Source organism: Ahaetulla prasina, chromosome 3, assembly GCF_028640845.1.
Source record: "Ahaetulla prasina isolate Xishuangbanna chromosome 3, ASM2864084v1, whole genome shotgun sequence".
Lineage (NCBI taxonomy): Eukaryota > Metazoa > Chordata > Lepidosauria > Squamata > Colubridae > Ahaetulla > Ahaetulla prasina.
In genome coordinates, this window is record NC_080541.1 from 100,198,911 (window position 1) to 100,222,353 (window position 23,443).

Here is a 23,443-nt window from a genome sequence, read left to right on the forward strand (position 1 = left end):
CTTTACTTATATATATATATATATTTTCTTCATGATATGTTTTTTTTATGACAATGTTTGTGTATACTGTTGTGACAAAATGAAATTTAAAAAAAAGGATGCAAATCAAAGAATTATGACTTTGGAAAAGTTATGAATTTAAAAAATAGCATTTAGTGAGTGAAGATGTCACATTTTAAAAGTGTTCAGCTGAAAACAAAACTAAATGTATCAGGAAAATCACATAGCAAATGCTGATTTTTTTTCCTTAAAAAACTGCTTGTAAAAAAATTCCTAGAGTAGTAAGTAAATACAGACTACACTAATGTAGACTAGACACTGACCAATTCATAAATCTCCATCCTTATTGCATAAAGGCAGGACAGGTGGATAGATGGAAAAACAAAATGTGAGAGAAATGTTACTCCATGGTTATCTTGCATACACAAATACCTCATAGTTCCTATCTGTATTCCCAGTTAAAAACACTAGCGAAAGTATTTTCATTACATTCAATTGCTATTTTCAAAATACCTGATTACCATTTTTCAAATGTATTATTTGTAGGCTATATATTTTATAAACATGATATATTATTTCATCCCATGTTAAAAACATTCTGTCAGCTCCGGCGTGCAAAGTAGTAAATAAAATTATTATTCTTTTCTCTTGGGGAGTTTTGGCTGGTGTTTATTTCAAAACTAGTCAATGAATTCCACACTATCATGTAAGCACAGGATATTGTAACCAGTCATAAACTGAGCCAGTTGCCAAGCGCCTGAATTATGATCATATGACTCAAAGGTGATATTCAGCCGGTTTGCACCAGTTCAGGCGAACTGGTAGGGGAAATTTGGCTTGGGTCACTGAACTAGTAGCGACCTCTGGCTGGCTCTGCCCCCCGCCCATCCACTCGACGTTCATCCCACCCAGTCACTCCTCACCTCCTATGCAGCACACTGGGTTCTCGCTTGCACATACGCACAGTCTCTTCTTTGCGGCTTGCCTTTCTAAGCTGCTTTCCCACGGGGTGCCTGCACCCCAACTGAGCAGCCCTGATCTGCCTGCTCACAGGTAAGCCTGCAAGTCACATTAGCCCCACATCCCTGGAGTTTGCTGGGATAGAGACTGCTGCTTCGCTGCAGTGCACATGGGCAGCCCCGGGACATCCGCCTGCCCTCCCGGAGCACCACCACTGCTTACTTTCTTTCTTCTGCCACTGCCACTGCCACTGCTCTGGAGCTCGCCAAATAAGTTCGTCCAAGCCATGCTTTCCTTCCCGGGAAGGGCTCCGTCGTGAAGAGCTATGTGCCCAGACCAGGGGTGTGTGTGAGAGAGAGAGAGGGAGGGAGGGAGGGATGGGGAGAAAGAGAGGGAGATGTGGCTTCTTGGGGATGCATTTTGGAGAAGTATCAAGAGAAATGCTAAAAGGCCAATCAGTTTGGGATTAAATTCCAAATGAAATTAGGTCTTCAGGGTAAGGAGACATGAAGAACTTTCAACTGCAAGTTTCTAAAAATCTTATTAAAATGAATATCTAGAGGCATCTTAGCTATTTAGCTCAGGAATAACAGAGTTGAAAGGGAATTTGGAGATCTTGTAGTCCAACCCCCTGCTCAGGCAGGAAAACTGAGAATGCCAAAATCTGAGTAGAGATCCTGGGAAGGGTGTCAGAATAACAGAATAACACTTAGAAGGGACCTTGGGGGGGAACCCTATACCATTTTAGCGAAATGGCTGTCCAGTCTTTTCTTAAAAACTTCTAGCGATTGAGCACTCAGAACTTCTAAGTGGAACTGCTTAATTGTTCTGTCTGGAAGTTTCTCCTTAGCCTTGTGGTGCAACCAAAACAATCTGAACTGAACACACTCAAAACCGTAGAAATGGTGGTAGACTTTAGGAAAAACCCTTCCATACTTCCACCTCTCACAATACTTGACAACACAGTATCAACAGTAGAAACCTTCAAATTTCTGGGTTCTATCATATCGCAAGATCTCAAATGGACAGCTAACATCAAAAACATCATTAAAAAAGGACAACAAAGAATGTTCTTTCTGCGCCAACTCAGTAAGCTCAAACTGCCCAAGGAGCTGCTGATCCAATTCTACAGAGGAATTATTGAGTCTGTCATTTGCACCTCTATAACTGTCTGGTTCGGTTCTGCAACCCAACAAGAAAAACACAGACTTCAGAGGATAATTAGAACTGCAGAAAAAATAATTGCTACCAACTTGCCTTCCATTGAGGACCTGTATACTGCACGAATCAAGAAGAGGGCCGTGAAAATATTTGCAGATCCCTCGCATCCTGGACATAAACTGTTTCAACTCCTACCCTCAAAACGACGCTATAGAGCACTGCACACCAGAACAACTAGACACAAGAACAGTTTTTTCCCGAAGGCCATCACTCTGCTAAACAAATAATTCCCTCAACACTGTCAGACTATTTACTGAATCTGCACTACTATTAATCTTCTCATCGTTCCCATCACCAATCTCTTTCCACTTATGACTGTATGACTGTAACTTTGTTGCTGGCAATCCTTATGATTTATATTGATATACTGACCATCAATTGTGTTGTAAATGTTGTACCTTGATGAACGTATCTTTTCTTTTATGTACACTGAGAGCATATGCACCAAGACAAATTCCTTGTGTGTCCAATCACACTTGGCCAATAAAATTCTATTCTATTCTATTCTATTCTATTCTATTCTATTCTATTCTATTCTATTCTATTCTATTCTATTCTTAGTTTTAGGTTGCTTTTCTCTTTGTTCAGTTTCCATCCATTGCTTCTTGCTTTGCCTTCTGGTGCTTTGGAAAATACATTGCCCCTGTTTCAAGAAGTTTAATTAAAAAGCCCTGATAAGCCATCATTACAAGTATATATCTACATATGACAGGAACCGGAAATACCTCATAGGAGCAGCTGAAGGCAACTCCTGGAGAGGCAGAAAATGCATCTCAGACTAATCCTGCCAACACAGTAGACATAACCTCTGTAATAGCACCCCCTTTCTGGCAGCCCCTTAAAAGCTTGTTGCCTATCACACTCTTGGGCAAAGCATGTGAGCCATTTCTTCCTTTCAGTGATCCATGAAAGTACATATATAGTATGTAGATAATAAAGTTGAAAAAAGGTGAACAACAGTTTTACAGAACTATAGATACATTGAGGCTGGGTGTAACAAGGAATGGGTGGGAGGGAGGGGCCAGGCAAGGCACCCCTTGGCCATGCCCACCCAGTCACAGGACCACCAAGCCCACCCACCAAGCAAGCCACGTCCACAGAACCAATGGTAAAAAAATTTGAATCCCACACTGATGTGACATGAACAGTGTGATGATTGTAACTGCAAGTACAGATTATTTTATCCAACACTGTCATACCTTTGAACCATTGTTAAATGAATGGTGATAAATCAAGGACTACCCATATGAAAACAATGTTGCTTTATACCTGAACAAATTAATATGATTAAATGAGTATATCAAAGGATCTGCAATCTTTTATTTACAAAACTAACCACTATCCTCCAGTACTTTACTATCTGGGGAAATAACTTTATTCTACACATAGTCATTTTTTTTCTATCTCATCATCTGTTATGATTCTAGGCCAATAAAGGCCTACATATGGTAGCTTCAAACAGTTATTTTGTGAATGAAAATATTCAACTTCTTCAAGAATTTCACTTTAGACATCTCTATACCATTTTTGACAATACGTTGATTTCTTTTATTTTACTCAATCATATTCTATAAACTGCTGAGAATGTATTTTTTTCAATCTTGGAGTTATAATTCAAACATTCTGTCTGCTTTTAAATCACATAACTAAATATGCATTACATAAATAATACTATTATAAAGTTCTCACCTTGTTTTACATGAATTTCAGATTATGTATGGTTTTACGGAAGTAACTTTTTCAAGCAATATAAACTCTATTTTCCTTAGAAAACGCAACACTGATTTTAATTTGTTTTCCTTCCAGCCTTCATGAAATCACAGAGGATTTCAATTCTGTGGGAAAAGAATCCTGAAAGCATTAATTTGGAAAAATAACACACTATCTACTAGGTGCCTAACTATGATGAACTATCTGTTCAGTAGCATTAATTGTTCTTAGGCATGCATGTATTTTCCAAGAAAAATGGTTGTTTGAAGCATCAGATTCTTTATTCCTTATGAGTAATTATAATTAAAACATTATCTGTTACTTAAAGTTTGCCTGAAAATACATTTTCTGCTCTCTGCTCAGAACAAAAATAACCTGTCTGTTAAGTATCTACAACTTTGCCATCTATTGCCCATCATGTTTTCTACATGAAGAAAAATGAGTTGATATTACAGCTTCAGATGAGAGAAAACTCAAAGCCTCCACAAGGCATAATTTATAACCATCTATTCCATTTCATGTTCTTTGAGACAAAAATGAAAGGAGCAAAGTTCTGGACCTCTGTTTGATAAAACATGAAACAAAGGTAACATAAATTTTAAATCAACTATCAAATACTTGAACGGAAATGCAATAGTAACTACCTGGTGGACTACATCTAAAACAAATAGATGACTGAAGCTGCAGACAGGGAATAATCTAAAGAGCTTTATATACCACCAGCTTTAGCATTTGGGCTTTCATCTTATCTGTATTTTGGTTCAGAAGAGGATGAGTTTCATCTGGCTGATGAAATCAAATAGAAGTTAACTATTTACTGATTTTTGCATTTTGCCATTTTCTTTCTGTGCTATATTTTATTATGCCAAAGTTCACCCAGGAATTGGAGGTATTAGCACTACTATACAACCTACATGGAATGAAAAGGATGCTATAACTCAATGGCTAAAATCTCACAAGGCTTTGGAAATTTGCTAAGGTTTAATTGCAAACTACTCCAAGAAATGTCAGAATTGTATAACTTCTGATTAGCAAATTTAAGTCCATTTTTGCAACAGAGAAGAACTTTTCTGTTTATCCAAATAACAAAAATGAACAATAGTTTGACCAAAGTTGTTAATCAGCTTAAAGAGAATTTTACAACTGCTTAGTCTGTAAATATTACTACTCTAAGTCCCATTGTCAGACTTTGTCTAGCCTTAAATTACACTATAAATGAACTGTAAAGAAGAGGTCAAGAAGGAGAGCGGCTCCGGTAACTTTCAGGCACTTGCCTTCCCTGGGAGCCAGCCACGGGAGGAAGGTAAGGACATGCCGCATGGCAAAGGGAGAGCGGGTGGTGGCTCTGGGGCAAGGCCAGAGTCGGGGAATGGTGCATTCCCCAACCCGGTTGAGGCAGGCATCTCGCAAAAAGGAGAAAAAAAGAATAGAAATTTAAAAAGTTTTCCTATCATGTTCTGTGGGCGTGGCTTGGTGGGGGGGGTCTTGTGACTGAGTGGGTGTAGCTGTGTGTGACATCAAGTTGGCTGCACCCACTCAGTCACAGGACACCCCTCCACCAAGTCATACCCACAGAACTGGTAGGGAAAATTTTTAGATTTCACCCCTGCACAGTGGTGACCAATACTTAAGACACTGAAGGTGTTCAAGAAGGCCTTTTAAAAAATGTGCAAGGTATTATGAGTTTGATGTGAAGGATTGTGGCAACAGCTTTGATGACATGCAGCAAGAGGACGATGTTAAGATTTTAACAGAAGACACACTGAGTTTAGCAATGAGGATTAGAATGGTATGGCTAAGGATGGCCAAAAAGAAAATGAAGATGATGCTAGCAATGCTGCTGCTCCTAAAATAGTCTTACCCAACATTGCAAAAATTGAGAATTGGATTACATTGCCTAACCACCTTTCTAAGGAAATTCAGCTGTTGGATCCCTTAGTGAAATGCAGCCTCAAGTTTAAAAGCCAATTTGAGGATACTTTTTGTCAATACATGGAGCTTTCAAAAGAACTTTGATGGAAATCAGACCACTGATGGTAGTGTAATTCTTTAAACCACTGAAAGGAAATCTCCAGCAGCACAATCTTAAACAAGCTGAAGGATGGCCAGCACAGAGGAGGAAGTAGCTGATGTTGGAGATATCAAGCTACCCTCACTATCTCCTACCTGAAATCCATCACGGATCCGCTGTTAGACCCCTTGCAATTTGCATACCGAGCAAATAGATCAACAGATGATGCTGTTAATATGGCTCTGCACTACATCCTACAACATCTTGAGTCTCCAAAGACCTACGCAAGGGTCCTTTTTGTAGACTTTAGTTCAGCATTCAATACCATCATTCCAGACATTCTTCTAACTAAGCTAAACCAGCTACAGGTACCGGAACAGACTTGTAAGTGGATCACAAGCTTCCTAACAAACAGGAAGCAACAGGTGAAGCTAAGCAAGATCACATCAAATACCTGTACAATTAGCACAGGGCCCCCCCAAGGCTGTGTGCTCTCTCCACTTCTCTTCTCTCTGTATACCAATGACTGCATCTCCAATGATCCATTTGTTAAGCTACTGAAGTTCGCAGATGACACAACAGTGATTGGTCTCATTCGAGACAATGACGAATCCGCATATAGACGAGAGGTCGAACGACTAGCCTTGTGGTGCAACCAAAACAATCTGGAACTGAACACACTCAAAACCGTAGAAATGGTGGTAGACTTTAGGAAAACCCTTCCATACTTCCACCTCTCACAATACTTGACAACACAGTATCAACAGTAGAAACCTTCAAATTTCTGGGTTCTATCATATCGCAAGATCTCAAATGGACAGCTAACATCAAAACATCATTAAAAAGGACAACAAAGAATGTTCTTTCTGCGCCAACTCAGTAAGCTCAAACTGCCCAAGGAGCTGCTGATCCAATTCTACAGAGGAATTATTGAGTCTGTCATTTGCACCTCTATAACTGTCTGGTTCGGTTCTGCAACCCAACAAGAAAACACAGACTTCAGAGGATAATTAGAACTGCAGAAAAATAATTGCTACCAACTTGCCTTCCATTGAGGACCTGTATACTGCACGAATCAAGAAGAGGGCCGTGAAAATATTTGCAGATCCCTCGCATCCTGGACATAAACTGTTTCAACTCCTACCCTCAAAACGACGCTATAGAGCACTGCACACCAGAACAACTAGACACAAGAACAGTTTTTTCCCGAAGGCCATCACTCTGCTAAACAAATAATTCCCTCAACACTGTCAGACTATTTACTGAATCTGCACTACTATTAATCGTTTCATAGTTCCCATCACCAATCTCTTTCCACTTATGACTGTATGACTATAACTTGTTGCTGGCAATCCTTATGATTTATATTGCTATATTGATCATCAATTGTGTTGTAAATGTTGTACCTTGATGAACGTATCTTTTCTTTTATGTACACTGAGAGCATATGCACCAAGACAAATTCCTTGTGTGTCCAATCACACTTGGCCAATAAAAAAATTCTATTCTATTCTATTCTATTCTATCTCCATGACTCAGCCCATTATGGCAAAAAGGGGTTTTTTTTGTTCTTTAATAAAAGTTATTGTCTTATTGCCTATTAAAGTTCATTATTTAAAATAAAATACTGTAAATGTTGTATTGAATGTTCTTTATTATTAGAAACACAATAAGTTTACAGTAATGTATATACTGAAAAGGATCTTTAAGAACCTAACCCCATTTTTCCTATAGGATTAATGCTTCGATAATTGCAGTTTCCATTTTCAGCAGAGTTTTCAAGACTGTAATCCCTCTATATAACAAGAATTGAGTATATTTTAATGCTTATATCTTTCCTTTTTTTATCAGTACCCAGAGCCATCTGACAATGCTTACATGTTCATCCTTTTCTCACTCCAAACCATTTATAACTCAGATGGTAACAAAATTCTGTATAGCAACTATGAAAATTAGGCATCAGTGAACAGTCTCCCACAGTTGGAACATACTTTTATTTCAACTACTACAATTGCCTATATTATTCTACTTTTATTAAATGTTTTTAGTTATACTTTTTATCTCTGGCCTTTGGCTGTAATAGATTAATGCATTTGTTCATTATGTCAAAGTATTACAGAGTATCATATTTTGGATCTGGCAAAAAAAACCCTGTTCCCTTTCAAGCATTTAGAGAGGTCAAAATCAGCCTTTCCAAACTAATTCCATCAAACAGAGAGAAGAAAAAATAAATATGCAGCTTTTATCATCAGGGCAGCCCTAGATTCACCATTAAGTAAAATAAGCACCTGCTTATAGCATTGAAGGAAATGGAGGGAGACCAAAGTTTCCCCCTAATCATCTTACTCTTAATTTTTTCATTGCCATACTTTACTTTAGTCAACCTTTTTGTACTTGTCTTTCTATGCTACATTCAACTTTAATCTGCATTGTTTAAATTTTTTCTTGGCATGGTGAGTGACTAAAGTTTAAAACTTTGGTCTTAAAGTCTTGTCAGTTAAGCAAGGGAAGGGCCAATTATAAAACCTTTATAGCAGACATGTCCAATCTATGTGCCACAAACTGCATGCAGCCCTGGACAGCTAGTAATGAGGCTCCACATGATCATAATAAAAATATTTTTAAAAGTTGGTTATTTATATGCATTAACTATATTATATATGTTATACACAGCTCAGGAAAATTCCTCTTCGCTCAATGAAGCGTAGGCAAGCCAAAAGTTTTGAAACCCATGGTTTACAGCTTTACATATCCTTTTCTAAACTTGATAACTTGTCTGCAATCCTTACGTTGTTGTATGACTCACTCATGCTTTAGCTGATTGACAAATGGCCTCTTCACAATATTTTGATATAAAGCACGATTCATTCAGATGCTAAGATATATAGAAATTCAGAAAGTCCCAAAGGGTGGAATACTTTATCACAGAATTGATGCCACATCATGGAATATCTGATTGAGAAATGTAAAGAGGACAACTTCAGTGTAAAAGCCTTGCACAACTAATATAGAAGTCCAGGTTACTGTGACATTTTGGTTTCGTTTTTCTTAGTCCAATACAATTTTGTAGCTCCTATCACATTAGCAAGTTAAGATGCAATAGGAGGTTAAACAAAGTGTTACCAACTATATTGCCTCTGCAGTAATTATTTACAGACTACAAACAAGCAAAAATGAGCAAACAGTTCCCTCCAACCGGAATCTTTTATTTCATTTTTTATTTTAAAGAATTTATATGCCAGTCCAACTTAACCAAAAACTGGGTGCCTAGTAAAAAAAAATTCATATTCTTGTTATTTTTGCAGCGTTTTAATGTGTGTTTAAAGATATCAAAGTATTTATCAAGATCATGACCTTCAATTTTAGGCTTCTGAAATGATTAAGGACAGTACCTTTATTCTTATCTATTATATAGATTGTACAAGTAAGAACTGGAGAAACTAGAGTACCACTAAGTATTCTTGCATTTATCACTGTTAAAAATGCTGGGTAAACAAAACAATTCATCTTTTCTTGCCCAGTTCCTTATTTTAAAGATGTATGTACTTATACTTACAAATTTTAAAGTTTTTCTGAATTTTCTTTTTCTGGTAGCTTCCATTTTTTTATGCCAATAGAAAGAATATTGGAGAAAGAAAGCAGCTGACCAGTGAAGATGGATGCTATTACTAAGAAAAAAAGTCTTCTACATTTCTGATAGGTAGGCATATTGTCTTTATGAATTCTAGGTTTTATTTGTTGTGCAGGTCTAAAAAATCCCAGCTACTACTTTCCGGGTATCTGTACCATTCAGAGTTTGGGCAGTAAAAATGTTTCAAGGGTGCCTTTTGCACCATGCTGGCTATGTTAACATTTGCTGGGGATATTGAAAGAAATTCATTGTGGCCAGTGGTGGGATTCAGCCAGTTCGCATCACTTCAGGAGAACCGGTTGTTAACTTTCTGAGCAGTTTGGCAAACTGGTTGTTGGAAGAAATCATTAGGGCAGAGAACCGATTGTTAAATTACTTGAATCCCACCACCGATTGTGGCTCATAAGCCCTACCAAGCCGTTTTATTATCAAAATGGTAAATACAGGTTGTCCTTGATATACGACCACAATTGAGCCCAAAATTTGTTATTAAGGAAGACTTTTTTTTTTATTGAGTTTTAAAAAACAAAAACATTTTCCCCCCTTTTTTCCCCCCTCCCTCCCAGAAAACCCCTTCCCTCCCCTGGCTTCCCAGGTCAATCACAAGGTATTGTTGTACATAAACCAAACATTAAGGAAGACATTTTTAAGTGAATTTTGCCCTATTTGATGACCTTTCTTGCCACAGTTGTTAAGTGAATCATTGCAGTCATTAGCAACATAGTTGTTAAGTGAATCTGGATTCCCTATTGACTTCATCAGAAGATGACAAACATTGATCACATTACCCCAGGACACTGCAAGTCATAAATATCAGTCAGTTGCCAAGCATCTGAGTTCTGATCACATGACCATTGGGCTGCTGCAACCATCATAAGTGTGAAAAACAGTCATAAGTCACCTTTTTCAGTGCCATTGTAACTTTGAACAGTCACTATACAAACTTTTGTAAATCAAGGATTACCTATACTTTCAAAGCAAGGGGCAGGAACTCTTAATATAATTGAAATGTCCCAAGGTTCTTCAGAATTGAAGGTGCTTTCCATAAGTCGATGGAACTTCCAACCTAATCTGGAAAGTTATTTTATCCTTTTGGGGTAATGCATTAAATACAAATAAAAACTCCCTTAAAGAAATAGCCTATTCAGTCCACCTTTCTATTCCCTAAAATACTTCAGGGAAGGGGTCTGTAATGTATCTTTAAGAGTTTTGGAGGGAAATTAGAGCGGGAAATAGCACATTGCTGATTGGCCGCTGCCTCCGACTGAACTGTATATAAAGATGGGATTTTCTGTTGTTCGCTGCTGGGTTCACTATAAACTAAAGAGCTGTTGTCACTCATCTGGTCTCCTGCCTCGTTATTGCCCGAATCTAACACTGGCGACGAAGGTGGGATCTCGAGGCAAAAGAGCGCCAGGAAAGAGCTGAGCTAACCAGGAATACGCGAACCCAGCAAAATAAGGGCGGATAGCAGCGATGTCCAGCTACACACCGCCAGCGCCATTCGACCCAGCCAAAGAAAAATGGGGGTCATACATGGCTCGTTTCGAGTGTTTCCTCGAAGCAAACGAACTCCAGGGGGTCTCCGACAACAGGAAGAGAGCGTACTTCCTAAGCCACTGCGGTTCGGAAGTTTTCGACACCGCAGAGTCGCTTTCGGAGCCAACGCCGGTACAGTCGGTACCGTGGCAAACCCTGCAGACCGCCCTTCGGGCTCACTACGCACCGACGCCCTCAAAATTTGTTCAAAGGTTCGAATTGCGGCAACGGATGCAACGAGAGGGCGAATCGATTCGTGTGTACATGGCAGCGCTGAGAAAAGCCGCCAACCATTGCGAATATCGAGACTTGGAAGACGCATTACTCGACCAACTCATTTGCGGGGTCAGAGACATCCGATTGCGACGGCGGCTGCTGTCCAGAAGCAACCTAACACTGGCAGTCGCCTTGGACGAGGCCAGGGCTCATGAGATGTCCACCCAAGCGGCAGAAACCCTGCAAACGCCGATCGCGCCGGGGACTGGGGCGAAAACAACCCCGGTCCACAATGAGGAAGTCCAGGCCGAGGAGGAAGGCGAAAGAGGAAGAAGTCTTCCACACCGGGAGGCCAGAGAAAGAAGACCGGGGCGAATGCGCGAGTTGCGGGGGACAACACAAGCGACAAGACTGCAAGTTTAAGGATGCGACTTGTCGGCGGTGCGAAGGAAGGGCACATAAGCGCAGGCCTGTCGGCGCCCCAACCTTCCTGCCAAAATTCAAACCGACCAATCAGGCGCGGGAGCAGCGAGGCCCGTGATTGGTCGATTCAAAAAGCGCAAGACTTAATCAGACTGCCTTGAGAGAAGGCCATGCAGCCACGCCTTGAAAAAGATTTTACTAAAACACACATTGAAGGGGTGCCGTGCGAATGGAAGTGGACACCGGTTCATCGATCACGATCATGTCCTGGGACACTCTCGTGAAACGTTTGCCAGCCATCGCGAAGCGCAAGCTGCAACCACAGAAACTAAGGGTACAAGATTACCAAGGAAATCGCATCCCCGTCCGAGGGGTAACGTCCGTCCAAGTCAAGTATGGACAGCACAACAAGACCCTGCCCATCACCGTGGTCGACGGAACCTTGCCGAGCTTGTTGGGACTGGACTGGTTCCGGGCATTGGGCATGGGAGTGACCGGAGTTGCCAAATGGCACAGAAGCCCCTATAGCATTTTACTCCCGAACAATGTCATCGGCTGAAAGAAACTATAGTCAGCTAGATAGAGAAGCCTTGGCCATAGTTTCCGGGGTAAAGAAGTTCCATGAATATGTATTTGGCCGTGATTTCGAAATCGTCACGGACCATAGACCCCTACTAGGCCTGTTGGCAGGCGACCGCCCAACGCCAGTGGCACTTTCGCCTAGACTGACCCGATGGACTATCTTTCTGGCTGCTTATTCTTACAAATTGTTGCATCGGCCAGGAAAAGAGTTAGGGCATGCAGACGCTTTGAGCAGATGCCCACTACCAGAGACTATCGAAGACCCCACTCCGGGCACACCCGTCCTGCTAATTGACTCTTTGGACTCGGGTCCAGTCACTTCCAAGGAGGTGGCTCGGGCTTCTTACAAGGACATTACAATAAGAACTGTAATTGGTTGGGTGCAAAGAGGATGGCCCGCTCGGCGGCGGTTTAAGGAATATGTAAAGAAAGCGGGGGTTGACGGCTCAAGGAGGGTGTCTGCTCTGGGGGGATAGAGTGGTGATCCCGGAGAAATTGCGGAAAAAAGTTTTGGAACTCCTGCACGAGGGCCACCCTGGGATCGTGAGAATGAAGGGTTTAGCAAGGAGCTATGTGTGGTGGCCCTTGATGGACACGGAGATTAGTGACAGGGTAGGAAAATGCCAAGCCTGCCAGGAGTCCAGACCACTACCACCAACGGCCCCAACTCGGGAGTGGGAGAGACCCCAGGGCCCATGGTCTAGGATCCACATCGATTTTGCCGGCCCCTTCCATGGGCAAACATTCCTAGTGGTAGTCGATGCCTATTCCAAATGGCTGGAAATCATTCTTATGAGATCCATGACAGCCGAGGCCGTAATCTCAGTCCTGCGGCGCCTATTTGTAACCCACGGGTTACCCGACACCCTAGTTTCCGACAACGGCCCTCAATTCACAGCGACCCTGTTTGAGGGGTACTTGGCAGAAGAGGGCATCCCGCATGTCCTCTCGGCGCCGTTTCCACCCTGCGACGAACGGCCTTGCAGAACGTTTCGTACGGAGTGCAAAGGAAGCATTGTCCAGAATCAGGCCAGGCGATTGGCAATTAAAAATTGACACCTTCCTAGCAGTACAACACAGAACCCCCTGTGTAGCAACTGGCCGCAGCCCAGCAGAGCTACTGATGGGCAGGAAGCTTAGGTGCCCATTAGACCGGTTAAACCCAAACTACACCCCAGACGGGTACAAAGGGACAAACGGTAAAACAAGAGAAATGACAGTGGGAAGTCCAGTATGGGCACACAATTACGGAGAAGGCCCAAATTGGGTAAAGGGGACAATCCTTGAAACAACCGGACCCAAATCGTATCGGGTAGAGATAGAGGATGGCCGGGTTTGGAAGCGCCACATAGACCAATTAAGAAAAAGAACAACCAAAAGTCCAGAAACAGGCCCTGACTATCCAATGTTTGAATCCACAGCTGACTCAAACCCGGGGCAAACGCGGGACTTATCTGAGTTCGATGAGGTCCAGCGACACCAACCGGTCCCTCCTGAAGAAAGCAGGGACGATTCTGCAAATAATCCAGGGCCGGATGGCCTAGAGGAGGAGCTGAGAGGAACAAACAGTCCCTCCGGCCAGCTCGACTCACTCCCAGAGAATGAATTGCGCAGGTCCGAAAGAGTTAGGAGACGCCCAGTCTACTTGCGTGACTACGTAGAGAAATAAGATGCTAATTTCATGTAAATAGGGGTAAAATGTTTTCTGGGAGGAAAGGAGTGTAATGTATCTTTAAGAGTTTTGGAGGGAAATTAGAGCGGGAAATAGCACGTTGCTGATTGGCCGCTGCCTCCGACTGAACTGTATATAAAGAGGGGATTTTCTGTTGTTCGCTGCTGGGTTCACTATAAACTAAAGAGCTGTTGTCACTCATCTGGTCTCCTGCCTCGTTATTGCCCGAATCTAACAGGGTCAGTACTCGAATATAAACTCAGCAGCCTCCTTCTCAGCATGAGATACACTTTCCTCGAATTGGGAGGCTCTTACATATAAGCACTTACTGCCAACAGCTGTTGATCATTTTAATTGCCCGAGATTCCTCACTCCTTATTTTTTTATCTCTCTCACACACACACACTTCAACCAGTTTACGCGAAATCTCCCAAGCCTCCTATATATTTGCAGTTGCAGGTGCTTGGGGTTTTTTAAACCCAGAACTGGGTTTTGGGGGTTCCTGTTTGGTTTCCAGGTGGTTTTTTTTTATTTTAAAATTAAATGAAATATATGTGGGGGGTTTTTTGATACGTTGCATTAATGTATCAAATTATATGTACTATATTAAATGGGTAAAATGATTTAGCTTAAAACTGACTTGTATTTTTGGTAATCGTGGGGAGGGGAGGTTGTGTAGAATCTGGGTTCATTTGAGCGCGAAATCTTGCTAGGAAGTCCACTGGCCAACTCTGAAAATAGGTAAAAATATAATTTCGCTTGCAACTAACTGACTGTGCTTTTTTGTTTTCTGGGATTTTTTGTAGAATCTGGGTTTATTTTAACGCGATATATTCTTTTTTTTTTTTTAGGAAACTCCACTGGCAGGCTCAACGCATTGGCTGCGAGAAGCGCAGGAAGAGGAAGGAGTAAAGTTCCTCCTCCTCCTCCTGCTTTACCCCAAGCTCTGACGACAGAGCCGTGCGCAGCGCAGCGACGGGGAGTAGCCACGTTGACAAGTGAAGCTACACGGAGGAGGAGTGCCTTACTTCGGAGTGAGCAAACCTACCAGCTGCTGTCTTCCGTGCTGGACTCGCGACTGCCCTGTTGGCGGCGGCGGCGGTTCCAGAGCAAACAATGTCTTCGCCGCCCAAAGTCAAAGCAGAAACCCGCGCTGGACATCCTCCCGCCGGTACAGCTGCTACTCCCGCTGTCCTTTCTCCCCGCTCTTCTTCCGCCACTTCTGCTTTGCTCTGCCTCCTGTGGGAAGTTTATGGCGGGAGGGCGCGCTGGGGAAGAAGGGAAGCTGATAATGGGGAAAGATCCCACCTCTGCGGGCGCTTTCAAACTGAGCTTGGGTCTTGGGAGCTTTATAGCCTGTATACGACCCCTTTCCCCCACGTTAATTGTTTCAGTAGGAAGACGGCGGGTTTTTTGGGGAGTTAGTCGCCGCCTTGGAACGGGAAGGTAGTTTACTTTTGAGTAAACAGGGCTGCGCGATCCTATGTCAGCGCTTATTCCTAAGGGCTGGGGATTCACTCGACGTGCTGCAGAAAACTATTAACGGCTCAGTTTTTAAACGTCCGCTAGTAACTGCCAGCCGCCTTCGTTTGAAATAACGGAAGGCGGAGGGGGGGGACGGGACAATGTTTCTGTTAGGCGCATGGAATGTGTTGTAAGTCTCCGAAGAACCGGGCTGCCCATCCCTCTTCTCTTCTGGTTGACGTGTTAACATCAGACACGTGTTGCGAATCGAGGCGGACTGTCGGAAAGAGATCCTGTATTGGGGCTCTTTATGAAAAGTCAATAGTTCAACAATACTTATTTTCTCTTATACAGTTTCCTCGGGCAGAAAGTATGCTAACGCACTCACATAATTAAGAATTCTTGAAATGAATGCTGATTTTATATGTGTGTGTGTGTGTGTGTGTGTAAATGTGTATGCTAGGATATTCTTACTGTTTTTTTCTTGCAGATTTCGCTTAAATCAATAGCATGCCTAATATACTGGGATTGTATGAAGAGGTAGTTGCTTACTTCAAACACCCAGAAACAATATCTACTAAAGAACAAAAGCCCCCCCCAAAAAAATCATGTTTAAAATAACACTTCAGAGGCAAAAAAAAAAAATCATTTTAAAAGCAACACATCAAATGCAATGAAGTGATTACTCCTTATTAGCCCTTTTTAAAGATTGTTTTAATTTCAATAATGAAATAAAATTAGAATAAAAAGATGGGAATCAGATCACAACTGCTCTGAGCAGCAAGAGTTTAATGATGCTAATTCAAGTGCTGATTTTTTTTTTCTGTTAAACATCAGAATCATGTTCTTCAACTTTCTGCCGTGTATTGTGTAAATAAATAGGGAAATATTTTCAAGTTCTCCTATTCCCAAGTGCTTTGAAGTTCAGAAGTACCAGCAAGTACTTTTTCAGAGTTTCTTTATTTGACTTTGACATTTTCCTGAGATATGTTTATTTGCAGTCAGTTTGGTATAGTGGTTACAGTGCTAGCCTAAAAACCAGGAGAGTTTGAGTTTCGGTTCCACTTTAGGCATGAAAGCCAGTTGGGTGACTTTCTCTCAGCCCAATCCATCTCATAAGATGGTTTGTTGTAAGGAAAATGGTGGGGAATACTACATATGTTTGCTGTCTTGAGTTACCTATAAAGTAATAAAGGCATAATAACCTGGAATATTGATTAAAGGTGCTGCACTAGGAAAAGGATAATCCAATTTCTAGTCCTCCATTAGGTGTGAAAGATGCTGTGTCTCTTTGGCCAAGCCACTCTCTAGGAGCAAAGTACTGGCAAATCATATTTATTTATTGTAAAAGGAAAGAGAGAAAATTAGGTAATTGTTTCATGTGTTTATTTTGTAAATTGCCTCACTATGAGAAAAAAAATTTAAATTAATATTTATGTAAAATTCTTGTGTAACTCCTCTGTTTTAGGAAAATATTCCCTATATTGATAGATAATAACAGTAGCACTTAGACTTCTATACCACTTCATAGTACTTTACAGCCCTCTCTAAGTGGTGCTTAAGAGTCAGCATATTGCCCCCAACAATCTGGATCCTCATTTTACCGACCTCGGAAAGATGGAAGGCTGAGTTAACCTTGAGCCAGTCAGGATTGAACACCTGGAGTGAACAGTGAGTTAGCCTGCAGTACTGCATTCTAACCATTGATCCACCAAGTATTCTGGTTCCTCTTATTTAATTTTTGTATAAATACTTGGGTCAGGAGTCTCCCTTAGACTGTTAACCTTCCACAAGCTGAACATTAATTGGTAAACCATAAAAATACAAAGTTAAGTTGTTTTAATTAAAACCATAGGTGACAAATAGATGGGAAATCTAATGAACAAGGTTTTAGATCTATTTTGGTTCTCCACCATCTACATAAAATACTATATTGTATACAGTGCACTCAAAATTGTTACTATTTTTCAGTATTTGCATAGAAGGTGTGCCACTGTGATCCCAATGCTTTAAATGTTCGAAATTAAAATGTTTTTTGGGTTGCCTTTTGAAGTATAGATTAGTAACTGTAAGGACTGTTGTGTATTAAAAATAGCACAATTCAAATTATTGCTCCATCCTTTTACTCGTGGCAATACAGCTAGAGGTGAGTTATATTTCCTTGGAAACATAGGCTTGGCTGCTCTTTTTTCAACTTTTGCTTAAAACTTGCCTTCATTCCAGTGGGTTTAGCTTGCTAATTCTAGCTGCTAAATTTAAACCTATGCGGAGGAATCACTAGAAAAACAGCCTCAAACTTACGGTTTTTTTGTTTGAATTTCTTATTGCTTTAGATCCTAATAATGCTTAATAATTTAGTAAACAAACTTGGATCTAAAAACAAAGGATCAATTTATGCACCCATGTCTATGTCAGGGTTCCTAACATTAACCTTTACCAATACCTCAACCTTTCTACTGTTCTGCTGTTGAAAAATTGGGCTTTTTATGTTGACCTAGTTTACTCTTGTTCCATCTTGTTAAGTATCATAAAACTTTTGTTTTTCATATCTGCACATGTTCTTACATTGCTCTGTCTTTATTATCTAACTTTTATCTGTGTACTTCTATCACCATAGATAGGTGTGCACTACATAGTATTTGGAGATAAGATAAATGCAGTCTGGTATAGTGATTTATTGCATGTTTTGGATTTTAGTTTTAGAACTTTAGAGATAGACTCTTACACATTGTGGATTTATTTATTGGAGGGCCTTGTGCTTATTTATTTTAATTTAAGAGTAACAACTTTTCTTGTCTGTGCTATAACTGAAATAAATTCCATCTGTATATTATAAAATATCACCATAATATTTTGTACTGTGAATAGGTGCTAGAAGTCAGTGTTAGAATTTGGGAGGGCAGAACACAGAAAAAAAGCAAGACACTTTACTGCTTTAGTTCCCTGACACATCGGAGTAGACTGAAATTATGAATACTCACAAGAATATTAGAATCTGTTTCATATTGACTACTTGCAAAAATTTTGTTAATCCATGGTTCTTTAAATTTCAAATAAATAAAAGGATCCTTTCAATTGCCTTTTCCCTTCTTTAAACAAATTGTCAGCCCTGGTGTGCCTGGCGGTGCGGGGCTGCCATTTTGGCAGGGAACTGAGAAGCCGGGATTGCCTTTTACGCGGAGACCCAAAAACGACACAGCCACCATGATGTTAAACCCACTGAACTGAAGAGCCCACACCAGACCTGTCACCACTGCTGACATCAACACCGAACAGCTGATGGGTGGCCAAGTGGCTGAAACCAAAATGGATGCTTGCGCGCATGCTCACTGAGTGTGGCTGACAATGGAACTCTGCTGGCCTCCCTACTCAATGTCTACTGACTCGGCTTAGGGAAGAATAGAGGGCGGGGCGAGTGTGTGGGTGGCTGGGCGGGGCTAGGGAATAATTTAAAATGGTGAGACAGTTACTGGACAGTCCTGACTTTGAATTTCCTGTTAATGGATGTCAGTTCGTGCCGGTGTTTGTGAGGGAGATAAAAAATACTCACTTCAGAATTGTATTTTAAGGGGTGGGGGGTCCTCATGTTTACATTGGAACCAGACACAAATCTCAGACATTATAGTTAGTAGGGGCTGGGCTGTTTTATTTAATCTAGAGGTAGTAGAACAATACTATATTTCTTATCTGAAACAATATTTAATAATCCTTCAGTTTAATTCATTTATTAGCGTACAAACAATAAGTCCTCAACTTCATTTGATGATGGTTCAAAGTTACAGTGGCTTTGGGAAAAGTGACTTATGACATTTTAATTACAATTGTCATACCACCCAGAGGGTCACATGATTGCAGTTTGGACGCTTAGCAACTGACTTGTGTTTATGAAGGTTGCAGTATCTTGCAATTAAGCCATGGTGATTTGTGATCTTCCCAGATGGTTTCTGACAAGCAAAGTCAATTGGGAAAGTTAGATTTGCTTAATGATCACATGATTCATTTTAACAGCTGCATTAAGAAATTGGGTTTGATCATGTGATGACTCACTTTATGACCACACCAACTTAACACAGAAATTTATGATCCAAAATTTTATGATAAGGTGAGGACTACATGTATCTGTTTGCAGCGGAAACAATTGTCTACATCTTTTTGTGTGCTCTGGGAGTATAATATAAAAGGGGGAGGATTCAATCTTTTGTTCTGCAATGATAATGGAGTCCAGGATCCTGGTGGTCATACATATTTGTTGTACTAAATGTGAGAGCGCCGAAAAGTAGTAATTTGTCAACACGTGGAGAATATAGGGGTCCAACTCTGCTGTGAATGAATAATTAGAAACCCCTCCAGTTTGAGAAGGAAAAGAAAACTTTACAAATGGCTGCCTTTCCAGAAAAAAGTTTGTACAATAGGTTTAAGTTATTTGCAATAGGTTTAAGAAGGATCTTGAAGAATTTTGGAATAATCGGATGTCTTTCTATCAGTTTGAAAATCTGATAGACTTTTCAGCATGTACACACACATCAGATTGAATCCCTAAATTGATTCTGTTAGAAAATTCAAATCCAAATCACATTGATGCACTGAATAATGAATTCAGAAGGAATCTTAACTCTGTTATATGCAAGATCTTAAGTACAAACAAGTGGTTTGCAAAAACATATTACTCCTTTTGGCACAAATCCTTTACTACAAGCTTAATTGAATGCATCACTTTATAGCTTTTGTACATTTTTGCACACACAAATGGAGAATGTTTCGTTATTTAATACATGGACAATTGAAAATCAAATTATCCCAAATTATCAAAATCTCCCCTGCTTTTTAAGTCTACAGTTCTCAGTCCTGTTATTTAAATTTTACATACTGAGGTTGGATATGCATGTTTCTGAATTTATCAGCAAAATAATCTTACTATCTTTTTGGCCAGGAGCTTCTCAGAAGATAAGTGATTGTGTAAAGAAATTCCTAGATTTTTTTCAGGAAAAGCATTGCTATTCAGGAATTAGTACTGAGAAATAATTCCAATGCCTTCTAACAAAACAAAACAAAAATTGTGCAATTTTATTTCAGGATATGTGGATGTGGCCAATGTTATTTTTCATTTCAAACTATTCTGGTCATTCACTAAGAGTTAATTTCTGGAATTAAAACAATTACATGTTTTTCATCTTCAGTCTAGGCACCGTCACAGCTAGCAAAATACAATGGATGCTTTTGGAAGGAGAAGGTTTCAGAATAAATTTTAAAGTATCATAACTTGTTTTGGGAAAAAGTATTTCTTTGCAAATAGCTTTAAGAATCTGATTTTCTCTTATTGGCTTGCCAGGACATTTATTTGTTAAACTCATTTTAGCAATTTGACTCAGTAGGAGTGAGGTTGAAAAGAGTTGAAAGGCTATAAATTCAGGGTTTGGAAACCAAGAAGAAATATAGTGAAATAATACTGTAGTAGTATAAAGAAACCTTTTGTGCAGAAGGCATGATATTAGCCTCTGCATGGTGTGAAGTTAAGTAGGTACATCTTGAAAGAGGTTCACTAAACTCTGCTGTTGGAACATAATTTTTAAAGTGAAAAGTACCTATAAAGTGATGCCTTTATTGATTTATGTTTTGTTTCATTTCCAAAGACCCCATCAACCACAATTCCTTGGGTAGAACCTTTTTAGCATATGTTCCTTCAGAAAGTATTATGAAAATAATTTAGCATAATAAGTTATACCATTTTTACATAGCTCTACACAATACACATTTTTGTCATTACTATACCTGATGCATTTGTATGCAAATGCACACGCGCGTGCACATACACACACACATAATACACATTTTCAAGTAATCATCTACAGTGGTAACTTTCCCTTATAATGTGAAATTTAAAACATAAATATGTTTGTTTAAAGTATAAATGGACTAGAAGTCTGAATGGGAATATAAATTCATATTTCAAAGCATATATACAAATTTAATATACATCATTACCTCAGTAACGGAAGGGACCTTGGAGGTCATCTAGTCCAACCCCCTGCTCATGCAGGAGACCTGCACTAGAGATTCGAACTGCTGACCTTGTAGTATAGTATATATAATGTTTTATCAATTAATACAATGGTTATGAAAGTTCTCAGGTAGGATTCGTTTGTTGACCTACCCCTAGCTATCATTTTAATTGGGATGCTGTAATTGAATTAAAGGTCTTCCACAAACACAAAGACCTCTGTTAAAAATTTGTAAAGATTTAGGCATACAGTAGACATTGAATCAATGAATGAATTTAATCACAACAGTAATGATTGTTTTCTGCATGTCTTCTTGGAATCAGTTATCAAATGACATAATTCTAATTTATGAAACTTAACCTTAATATGTTCATTGTATCTTTACTTAGCTTATCTGATGGATTCTTTACCTCATCTTATTTTTCTTGTAGTCAAAGCTGGTGGAATGAGAATTGTACAAAAGCATCCACATGCTCCAGATACCAAAGAAGACAAAGATAAAGATGATCAGGAATGGGAAAGTGGCACCAGGTGACGTATTATAAATAAGACACATGGATTATAAACTGCATTATCCTGTTTCAGCTTTCAGTGAAACCAGAGAGTTGTAGAGAATAGGAATTACGACACTTTTTTTAAAAAAAATATTTTTTTTAATTTCTCTTATTCCAAGGCTTATTTGTGACCGTATTTCAGCAAATATAGTTGTTAGTAAAATGTGCTGAACTGGAAGTAAGAATTGGACATAGTCTGGGCTAACCGCAATAATACACGCACAAACAACCGCTTTAAACTCAATATAAATTGTTCTAAACCTGACTATAAAAAATATGATTTCTGTAATAGAGTTGTCAAAGTCTGGAATGCCCTACCTGATTCAGTTGTCTCAGCTACACATTTTCACAGTTTCAGTCACAAATTGACTTCCTTGGACCTTACGTCATACTTAAATGGTCAGTAAAGGGGGCGTGCATAAGTGCAGTAAAGTACCTATTGTCCCTGTCATTGTATTTTTATTCTCTTATTCTTGTTCTCGTTTTTGTTGACGAATTTCAATAAATAAATAAATAAATAACAGACTTAAGATGTCTAAAAACTTGCAGTATCTGTGAGCTTCTCTGTTTCTTTAATGTAGTGGCACAGTGGTTAGAATGCAGTATTGCAGGCTAATTCAACTCACTGCCAGGAATTTGATCCTCACCCACTTAAGGTTGACTCAGCCTTTCATTCTGTCAAGGTCTGTAAAATGAGGACCCAGATTGTTGGAGGCAATATGCTGACTTTGTAAACTACTTAGAGAGTGCTGTAAAGCACTGTGAAGCAGTATATAAGTCTAAGTGCTATTGCTATTTAAAGTATTTTGGGCTCATAATTTACCTGTCCAGAGTAAATTGAGATAATGGAAGAATTACGATGTGAGCAGTGATCGCATGTTCAAAATCTTTCCCTTGCATACCTGCAGTCAAATCAGATAACTCTGCAAAAGTTGAGGTGAGTTTGAAATGGTAGAACCCTCTGAAAGATTTACTAATGAGACATTGTGTCCATCATTAGAAAAACAAGCATGGTAAAGCATCAGGAGATACAGAAGAAACAATGTAAATACTCACAATACTCAATGAACTCACTGGTAGAGGACAGAGAGCACAAAGCACAGTGAAAGGCTTTACAAATCAGGTTTGTAAATGGCTGTAGAACTTGCAGCTTTCTAGAAGTTATGAATCTGTACTCCTCAACAACTGTACTCAAGGTAGCCAACAGATTTCTCAAAACTTACTTTATTGGAAAATACATATTAAATGAAGAAATAAGATCTTGAATAGTGTATAATTTCTAATAATTCTGTCTAAGAGGTTGAATATGACATTTGCCTAAAGAACCTCACTGCAAATTGTTTGGTAGAAAATTTGACATTTATTTTCTTACATTTCAATGTCTTGCAGCCATAATAGTGAAATTATGCCCACTGTAATAAAGTAGAAAAATATGTACAAAAGGAAAATATGATTTCCAAT

General features: G+C 39.7%; 1 protein-coding gene across 1 annotated transcript in view; it reads left to right on the forward strand.

Moving 5' to 3' along the window:
• The first annotated feature begins 14,932 nt into the window (after positions 1 to 14,932).
• The window catches only part of DAP (death associated protein), a 46,089-nt gene continuing 37,578 nt past the window's right edge, over positions 14,933 to 23,443 (forward strand). The window contains exons 1-2 of the mRNA XM_058176191.1: positions 14,933 to 15,136; positions 21,860 to 21,959. Coding sequence (XP_058032174.1) covers positions 15,082 to 15,136; positions 21,860 to 21,959 — 155 coding nt within the window. The 5' untranslated portion in view covers positions 14,933 to 15,081. The remainder of the gene's footprint in view (positions 15,137 to 21,859; positions 21,960 to 23,443) is intronic.